General features: G+C 29.3%; 2 protein-coding genes across 2 annotated transcripts in view; one reads left to right on the top strand and one right to left on the bottom strand.

The window, feature by feature from the left end:
• LOC104732908 (phosphatidylinositol 3,4,5-trisphosphate 3-phosphatase and protein-tyrosine-phosphatase PTEN1-like) overlaps positions 1–586 on the top strand; it is a 3,466-nt gene extending 2,880 nt beyond the window's left edge. Inside the window, exon 8 of the mRNA XM_010452510.1 lies at positions 169–586. Coding sequence (XP_010450812.1) covers positions 169–309 — 141 coding nt within the window. The 3' untranslated portion in view covers positions 310–586. The remainder of the gene's footprint in view (positions 1–168) is intronic.
• LOC104732909 (probable mitochondrial saccharopine dehydrogenase-like oxidoreductase At5g39410) lies at positions 680–2,647 on the bottom strand. Its single transcript, XM_010452511.1, has 3 exons — positions 2,210–2,647; positions 1,653–1,977; positions 680–1,514 (listed from the first exon to the last, which is right to left on the bottom strand). Exons 1-3 carry the CDS (start codon positions 2,554–2,556, stop codon positions 825–827), a joined length of 1,362 nt encoding a protein of 453 aa, XP_010450813.1. The 5' UTR covers positions 2,557–2,647; the 3' UTR covers positions 680–824.

Below are 10,116 nucleotides of genomic sequence, written 5' to 3'. Positions count from 1 at the left end.
CATACGCATCACATTCTACCAGAAAATGATTGGAAGCCGCCTTTTCTATACTTGCTTCAACACAGCTTTTATAACCAATGGCTTGCTTCAGGTAAAATTATACAATTCTTTTAAGCAAATGCTCTCTCTCTTGACATTTGTATCAATGGCCATTTCTTGCTCCTGCAGTTTTCCATAGGAGAGCTAGACAAAGTTGGTGGTAACGGAAGATCAATCTCTGGTCCTGATTTTAGCTTGGAGTTACTCTTTGGCCCAGCTAGTTCAAAATTTGAGAAGTTTCGTTCCCGCGATGACCTTTCTATTTCTTAAGCCTCATTTTCAGCTCTTTCAAAATCGAATCCGTTGAAGCTCATTGGATTCAACACTTGAGACAGCCACAAAAGAGGCCTGGATAGATCAGCTGATACCTAGAAAACACTGATCAAAGGCTGAAAACAGAGTTTTCCATGTACAAATGCAGAGGCAAACGGGAAATTATCAAACAAAATCAGCAAAAGAACCACTTTCTCAACAATGTATTTTTCTTTTTGGTAGAAGGGACTGCAGTTTTGGTAAATGATAGACAGTAATATGATTTTATGGGATTCTCTTAGCCTCCATTTTTTCATAAGGACGGTCTACTGTTTCCAGTTTAAGAACCAGACACTCTGGTTTGAGTACATATCTTTCATAGCAAAAGTTAAGTAAACGGTTTTATTATTACTGCAATACAACTTACCATCAAACTGTCTTCACTGTGACTTTGAAGCTCGAACTCGAGCTAATTAGATGGAGAAACATAACAACTAAAAACAGAATAGAAAAGCAGGAGAAGAGATCTCTTTTTATGCTTGAGGCTTGCTCTTTGAAATCAACTCAAAGGATATGCCATTGTCTTCAAGTCGCTGCTGGATATCAGTTGATCCGAAGACAATGCCAGGTGTGTAGACTCCTCCTTTAACTAGGCTTTCACGCTGGCCCAAGATTATCAAACCGCATTGAACAAGTGTTATGGGGGTGGTTATATACCCAATCTCAGGTCCTGAAATCCTTGTAATAATTTCCATGTCAGGCTTTGTGTTTCCTTGTGAAGCTAAGCTCTCTTCGCTGTACCCACGACCAATGAACCACATCTTAAACGTAGCGCTTTCTACCTCTTCTTCACTTGGACCCTTCTTCTGGAACCAACCAAGGCTGAACACTGAAGGGAATTTTAAAAGAAGCCATCTTCCAAAGGAGAACTTGGAAAGCAGACCAAGGGATACTCCAAGTGTAACGTATCGGAATATCCCAAAGAGAGATTTGGATGTTATCTTTACACCGAAATGAGCTGGCTTGATCGATGACCAGAATGCTTCTCTCTTTTGTATCTGCTCAGGACTTTCGTTAAGCCCAGGAAGTCCATGTGGTTTCTCTGTTAGAGTTGTGAGTGTTCTACGAACAACTACTGCATCAGCAGAAGGTAACTTTAAAGCCCAAAGACCAATCTTCTTCTGGTTTTCTAGTGTTGGTCCTTTAGCTGGAGGATCATGAATCTGCAAATACATTCCAAAGTTCAAAGATAAGCCAAAGCCTACTAACAACGAATGTACATAACAACCTTAATCAACCCCTAACTAAAGAAACAAGTAGAATTTGATTCAATGTCACACTACGTTATATGTATTACTTACCGATGGTCTAGGCCTTCTTGGTCTTGAACGTCTCAGTTCTTTAAGCTTATCCGCATTAGCTACACCTAAAACCGCAGACTCATAAGTCCCAAAGTTTCCAGCAATTCTTTTGTCAGACTCCAAGCTGAGATACGCTTCGATCTGGTTAGGAACAGATGGAGTTTCCCATTGTTTGGCGTTAAAGAGAAGACCCAATTCAGCAGGAATTGAATCGAAACCACAAGCAGAAACGATCAAAGAGCCAGTTTCTTCTGCTCTTTCATGGTAGTTAGCTTCCATTCTCTCCATGAACTCAGGTTCACCACTTATATCCAAATAATCACACCTATCAAACAAACAAACCATACTTAACAAGATTACACCTCTTCATCAAGCTACAATCGTAAACGTTCCTTAAACCTAATCAGAGATCAAACTTAACAAGAAGCTCATCATTTGTCAAAAACTCAAGATCACAAAACCTTAAAGATTTGATCTTTACTTAACACTGAAACAAAACTTCAGAAAAGCATCAAACTTTAACACACTAAACTAAACCCAGTTGAGAAAAATCATACCCTGAATCAGCACAAGCGGAGACGACGGGATCGCCATGGATACGGAAAGGTCCAACACAGTTGAGGATGAGTTTGGTTTGTCTACAGAGACGACGAAGTGAATCCGGGTCAGATGTATCAGCAGTGAGGATATCGACAGAGGAAGGAGGCGGGTTCGGGCGGGCGGCCCATTGGAGTGATTGGGTTAACCGGGTCGAGTTACGACCAGCTAAAGCTAGAGACTTTAACGGAGAAGACGGTGTTTGAAGGAACTTGAGTGCTTCTCTGACGACGTATTTACCGGTGAACCCGGATGCTCCGAGTATCACGATATCGTAAATCGGGTCGGGTTGCTGGGTTGGATTCATCGTGATCGGGTTTTGGGATTCGGAGACGGTGAGAGTTCTTGGCTTTGATATAGATATTTAACTGTTTACAATAGTATTAGTTATGGAGCTTTGTGTTTACAATAATACCCACATCGACGACGTTACACGTGTCATTGTTACACATCAATGTGTAAACATATCTTAAGTAATAACTAGGTTAAATATATATTGAACACATCAACGTTACACGCCGCGGGATACTTTTTGTAACTACTTTCAGATATATTGAATTATTAAAAATATATATTTTTGGAATTGGATTAATTGTAAAACTATGGTTTATTCAATAGTAAAATATAAAAATGCACTAATAAAATAAAAATAAATAAATCTTAAGTTTAGTATGATTTATAAATGTTTACTTTTAAATCGATTAGACTTAATTATATAAAAAGCCTAACTAACCCTAATATATGTTTTTTTTCTTTTCTTTACTTTTGGTGAGAGATATATTAGTGTAGTTTGAATTTGTGGTGTTTGTTTTTGTATTTTATACAAATTTAACAACATAATTGTTATATAGTATTTTTATTGTTATAAAAGTTATTATTTGTAAAAGTACATAGACATATTTTTACTTTAGTCTCGTTTTGTGTATTATTTAATATTATTAGGGACATTTACAAAAATACCATTTTTTATTACCCTTTTGCAAAAGTAACTTTTGTTGTCCATTTCTAATAATACATTCTTTCAATATACAAAATAACTAAATTCTAAACTCTAAACTCCAAATATTAAAACATACCCTTTAAAACTATATCCTAAGGTAAAACAGAGAATCCAAACCTATAAAAAAATAATACAAATCAATTTAACACATTGTAATTATGCAAAAAAGGACAAAAATGAAATTGACCAAAAAATGGTATATGTATTACTAACAATTTCTCATATTATTAGTAGAGCGATTAGGTTAATATTGTCAAAATAATTTTTAAGTCACTGATTTTAAACTATAATATAAAACCTTCAATTTTGGAACTTATATATTGTTCAATTTATCATTAGTTGGTGTTCTTATATATAAAATCACTATCAACACTAATCTCAAACTTTATTTTATTTACTTGTTGTAGGAGATATATTAATGTAGCTTAATTTTATGGTATATTATTTTGTAGTTTATACAAATTTAATCACATAATTTTTATATAGTTTTTTTGGTTAATTTAGATTATTCTACTTTATTTTCGCCAAAGGATAGTAAAATCAAAATCAATCTGAATATTTATTGGTTTTCTGTTTTATAGTTCAATCAAACTTAGGAGTAACTAAATCTATAAAATCATTCAAGTTTGTTTTCAATTTTATTTAAACCCAAATAATAAATTCATTTATTTAGTTGCTACGTTTTCAATTAATCTAGAATGAAAAATACTTTATTTATAGAGAAAAGATGGTCGATACATATATGAAATTTCTATATCTTATATTTACTGCTATATAGTTTAAGAATAATAGAAAGGATTAAGGGTTATCTACACATGAATGATGAATGTGTCATAACAAAATCTAAAGCAGTTAGTTATTGCAAAGACTTTTGAGTCCAAATTCTCAAGCCTATGTAATTTATATACTATGTTTCCTTGAAAAATAAACAAAAAACCTGAAAATTTTGAGAATTATAATAAATAAGAATTTGAGAATTCCTTCTATAAAGCATTGTATTTCTATAAAGCGGCAAAAAACAAGTGTCACTTTCTCCTTTTTCATTTTACTTCTGGTTTTAGTACTTTTTTTTCCATGAATGTGTCGTAACAAAATCTATTAAAGCAATTTTTGAGTCTAAATTCTTAAACCTATGTAATTTATTACTATGTACGGCCTGAAGAGTTAGCGCTTCATACAATATATGTGCTGGGTCCCATTCTCATGTGTTAAGGTTACTCACGAAAAGTAAACAACATAAAGCGGAGATGAAGTACATACATACAAATACAACATACATGTAGAAGAAAGTAAAGTAGTAAACTCAATTATATAGAGAAAAATAAGTTAATTCAAATTTTTTTTTACAAATGTGTATCTAATTATAAACCAAGTCTACCTCTATTTCTAATCCAAGTCTACAATTAAGAATCATTTTCCGATAAACCCTTTAGCAAAAGAAAAACTAATATACATTGTCTCAGTTCCAGTAATATGCACTTATGCAGGGGAACAACAAAACCTTAGCACTATAATAACCTCGTCAAAACTGTCGGAGAAATGTAATATATAGTACCACTTTTGAGAATTGTATGTATAGTGTTAAATTAAATCGAATAACTCATACAACAATTGATTTTTCTTTCAATGTCACAAATTAGAGTTATTGGTATATCGACATGAGTTTAAAGGAAACATATTTATATTCAACCGAATAACCATTATATTACAAACTCTTTTAATCATTAAGTTGCTTACAATATTTAATATTTATTCAATAAAAATTGCATTTTCTGTAAATTTAGCAGTATACTTGTTATTTTTATTGATAGACATACAATAATTAATATACTTGTTTGATATTATTATATTTTTGAATGTTGTAAATGATTTATTCACTTAGTTTAAATTTAGGCTATAAATTTAAACATTTGTTATTAAAAATTATTGATGATGTTTATTATTTTATATAATGTAATTGGTTACACAATTTAAATGATGTGTTAGTTTCTAAAAATCTGGAAAAACTGATTTGGAATAAAAAATAATTATTATTGGCTGAGAGATATGAGCTGTATTAATGAAATGTTTTCATTGGTAAACAAATAAGCTGATGTGTCAACTTCATGTTCCACAAAAATGCTGATGTGTAAGCACTGGAGAGAAACGTATTGTGTTTTTATTGTATTGATAATAATTAAATGATCATTAATAAATAATTTCACTATAATCAACTTTATAAACTCGATATAACAATTTAGTTTTTAGAAGTGTTGATAAAAATTAAATTGCATATGTAATCATCTCTTCGTTCGAGTTAAATGTTTCAAGGAATTGAAGTCGACATTTAGTTCAGTTATGGTTAATTTTGATTATTCTACTTTATTTTCGCCGAAGGATAGTGAAATCAAAATCAATCTGAATATTTATTGGTTTTTTGTTTTATAGTTTAATCAAACTTAGGAGTAACTAAATCTATAAAATCATTCGAGTTTGTTTTCAATTTTATTTAAACCCAAATAATAAATTTATTTATTTAGTTGCTACGTTTTCAATTAATCTAGAATGAAAAATACTTTATTTATAGAGAAAAGATGGTCGATACATATATGAAATTTCTATATCTTATATTTACTGCTATATAGTTTAAGAATAATAGAAAGGATTAAGGGTTATCTACACATGAATGATGAATGTGTCATAACAAAATCTAAAGCCGTTAGTTATTGCAAAGACTTTTGAGTCCAAATTCTCAAGCCTATGTAATTTATATACTATGTTTCCTTGAAAAATAAACAAAAAACCTGGAAATTTTGAGAATTATAATAAATAAGAATTTTAGAATTCCTTCTATAAAGCATTGTATTTCTATAAAGCGGCAAAAAACAAGTGTCACTTTCTCCTTTTTCATTTTACTTCTGGTTTTAGTACTTTTTTTTCCATGAATGTGTCGTAACAAAATCTATTAAAGCAATTTTTGAGTCTAAATTCTTAAACCTATGTAATTTATTACTATGTACGGCCTGAAGAGTTAGCGCTTCATACAATATATGTGCTGGGTCCCATTCTCATGTGTTAAGGTTACTCACGAAAAGTAAACAACATAAAGCGGAGATGAAGTACATACATACAAATACAACATACATGTAGAAGAAAGTAAAGTAGTAAACTCAATTATATAGAGAAAAATAAGTTAATTCAAATTTTTTTTTACAAATGTGTATCTAATTATAAACCAAGTCTACCTCTATTTCTAATCCAAGTCTACAATTAAGAATCATTTTCCGATAAACCCTTTAGCAAAAGAAAAACTAATATACATTGTCTCAGTTCCAGTAATATGCACTTATGCAGGGGAACAACAAAACCTTAGCACTATAATAACCTCGTCAAAACTGTCGGAGAAATGTAATATATAGTACCACTTTTGAGAATTGTATGTATAGTGTTAAATTAAATCGAATAACTCATACAACAATTGATTTTTCTTTCAATGTCACAAATTAGAGTTATTGGTATATCGACATGAGTTTAAAGGAAACATATTTATATTCAACCGAATAACCATTATATTACAAACTCTTTTAATCATTAAGTTGCTTACAATATTTAATATTTATTCAATAAAAATTGCATTTTCTGTAAATTTAGCAGTATACTTGTTATTTTTATTGATAGACATACAATAATTAATATACTTGTTTGATATTATTATATTTTTGAATGTTGTAAATGATTTATTCACTTAGTTTAAATTTAGGCTATAAATTTAAACATTTGTTATTAAAAATTATTGATGATGTTTATTATTTTATATAATGTAATTGGTTACACAATTTAAATGATGTGTTAGTTTCTAAAAATCTGGAAAAACTGATTTGGAATAAAAAATAATTATTATTGGCTGAGAGATATGAGCTGTATTAATGAAATGTTTTCATTGGTAAACAAATAAGCTGATGTGTCAACTTCATGTTCCACAAAAATGCTGATGTGTAAGCACTGGAGAGAAACGTATTGTGTTTTTATTGTATTGATAATAATTAAATGATCATTAATAAATAATTTCACTATAATCAACTTTATAAACTCGATATAACAATTTAGTTTTTAGAAGTGTTGATAAAAATTAAATTGCATATGTAATCATCTCTTCGTTCGAGTTAAATGTTTCAAGGAATTGAAGTCGACATTTAGTTCAGTTATGGTTAATTTTGATTATTCTACTTTATTTTCGCCGAAGGATAGTGAAATCAAAATCAATCTGAATATTTATTGGTTTTTTGTTTTATAGTTTAATCAAACTTAGGAGTAACTAAATCTATAAAATCATTCGAGTTTGTTTTCAATTTTATTTAAACCCAAATAATAAATTTATTTATTTAGTTGCTACGTTTTCAATTAATCTAGAATGAAAAATACTTTATTTATAGAGAAAAGATGGTCGATACATATATGAAATTTCTATATCTTATATTTACTGCTATATAGTTTAAGAATAATAGAAAGGATTAAGGGTTATCTACACATGAATGATGAATGTGTCATAACAAAATCTAAAGCCGTTAGTTATTGCAAAGACTTTTGAGTCCAAATTCTCAAGCCTATGTAATTTATATACTATGTTTCCTTGAAAAATAAACAAAAAACCTGGAAATTTTGAGAATTATAATAAATAAGAATTTTGGAATTCCTTCGATAAAGCATTGTATTTCTATAAAGCGGCAAAAAACAAGTGTCACTTTCTCCTTTTTCATTTTACTTCTGGTTTTAGTACTTTTTTTTTCCATGAATGTGTCGTAACAAGATCTATTAAAGCAATTTTTGAGTCTAAATTCTCAAACCTATGTAATTTATTACTATGTACGGCCTGAAGAGTTAGCGCTTCATACTGTATATGTGCTGGGTCCCACTCTCATGTGTTAAGGTTACTCACGAAAAGTAAACAACATAAAGCGGAGATGAAGTATATACATACAAATACAACATACATGTGGAAGAAAGTAAAGTAGTAAACTAAATTATATAGAGAAAAATAAGTTAATTCAATTTTTTTTTTTAAAATGTGTATCTAATTATAAACCAAGTCTACCTCTATTTCTAATCCAAGTCTACAACTAAGAATCATTTTCCGATAAACCCTTTAGCAAAAGAAAAACTAATAGACATTGTCTCAGTTCCAGTAATATGCATGCACTTATGCAGGGGGACAACTAAACCTTAGCACTATAATAACCTCATCAAAACTGCCGGAGAAATGTAATATATAGTACCACTTTTGAGAATTGTATGTATAGTGATAAATTAAATCGAATAACTCATACAACAATTGATTTTTCTTTCAATGTCACAAATTACAGTTACTGGTATATTGACATGAGTTTAAAGGAAACATATTTATATCAAACCGAATAACCATTATATTACAAACTCTTTTAATCATTAAGTTGCTTACAATATTTAATATTTATTCAATAAAAATTGCATTTTCTGCCTATTTAGCAGTATACTTGTTATTTTTGAAAAAATATTGATAGACATACAATAATTAATATACTTGTTTGATATTATTATATTTTTGAAAGTTGTAAATGATTTATTCATTTAGTTTATATTTAGGCTATAAATTTAAACATTTGTTATTGAAAATTATTGATGATGTTTATTATTTTATATAATTTAATTGGTTACACAATTTAAATGATGTGTTAGTTTCTAAAAATCTGGAAAAACTGATTTGGAACAAAAAAATAATTATTATTGGCTGAGAGATATGAGTTGTATTAATGAAATGTTTTCATTGGTAAACAAATAAGCTGATGTGTCAGCTTCATGTTCCACAAAAATGCTGATGTGTAAGCAAGAGAAACGTATTGTGTTTTTATTGTATTGATAATAATCAAATGATCATTAATAAAGAATTTCTCTATAATCAACTTTATAAACTCGATATAACAATTTAGTTTTTAGAAGTGTTGATAAAAATTAAATTGCATATGTAATCATCTCTTCGTTCGAGTTAAATGTTTCAAGGAATTGAAGTCGACATTTAGTTCAGTTATGGTTAATTTCGATTATTCTACTTTATTTTCGCCGAAGGATAGTGAAATCAAAATCAATCTGAATATTTATTGGTTTTTTGTTTTATAGTTCAATCAAACTTAGGAGTAACTAAATCTAAAAAATCATTCGAGTTTGTTTTCAATTTTATTTAAACCCAAATAATAAATTCATTTATTTAGTTGCTACGTTTTCAATTAATCTAGAATGAAAAATACTTTATTTATAGAGAAAAGATGGTCGATACATATATGAAATTTCTATATCTTATATTTACTGCTATATAGTTTAAGAATAATAGAAAGGATTAAGGGTTATCTACACATGAATGATGAATGTGTCATAACAAAATCTAAAGCCGTTAGTTATTGCAAAGACTTTTGAGTCCAAATTCTCAAGCCTATGTAATTTATATACTATGTTTCCTTGAAAAATAAACAAAAAACCTGGAAATTTTGAGAATTATAATAAAATATGAATTTGAGAATTTCTTCTATAAAGCATTGTATTTCTATAAAGCGGCAAAAAACAAGTGTCACTTTCTTCTTTTTCATTTTACTTCTAGTTTTAGTACTTTTTTTTTCCATGAATGTGTCGTAACAAGATCTATTAAAGCAATTTTTGAGTCTAAATTCTCAAACCTATGTAATTTATTAGTATGTACGGCCTGAAGAGTTAACGCTTCATACTGTATATGTGTTGGGTACCACTCTCATGTGTTAAGGTTACTCACGAAAAGTAAACAACATAAAGCGGAGATGAAGTACATACATACAAATACAACATACATATGGAAGAAAGTAAAGTAGTAAACTCAATTATATAGAG

The sequence above is a fragment of the Camelina sativa genome, chromosome 12 (genome assembly GCF_000633955.1).
Source record: "Camelina sativa cultivar DH55 chromosome 12, Cs, whole genome shotgun sequence".
Taxonomy (NCBI): domain Eukaryota; kingdom Viridiplantae; phylum Streptophyta; class Magnoliopsida; order Brassicales; family Brassicaceae; genus Camelina; species Camelina sativa.
This window is presented reverse-complemented; position numbering and strand designations above follow the sequence as displayed.

What these genes read in the sequence shown, in the direction of transcription:
- LOC104732909 (XM_010452511.1), bottom strand. Translation starts at nt 2,556, where the DNA reads ATGAATCCAACCCAGCAACCCGACCCGATTTACGATATCGTGATACTC. An exon ending in TCCGCTTGTGCTGATTCAGG is followed by an intron (nt 1,978 to 2,209) that starts GTATGATTTTTC and finishes TTTGTTTGATAG; the next exon opens with GTGTGATTATTTGGATATAA. An exon ending in CAAGAAGGCCTAGACCATCG is followed by an intron (nt 1,515 to 1,652) that starts GTAAGTAATACA and finishes ATGTATTTGCAG; the next exon opens with ATTCATGATCCTCCAGCTAA.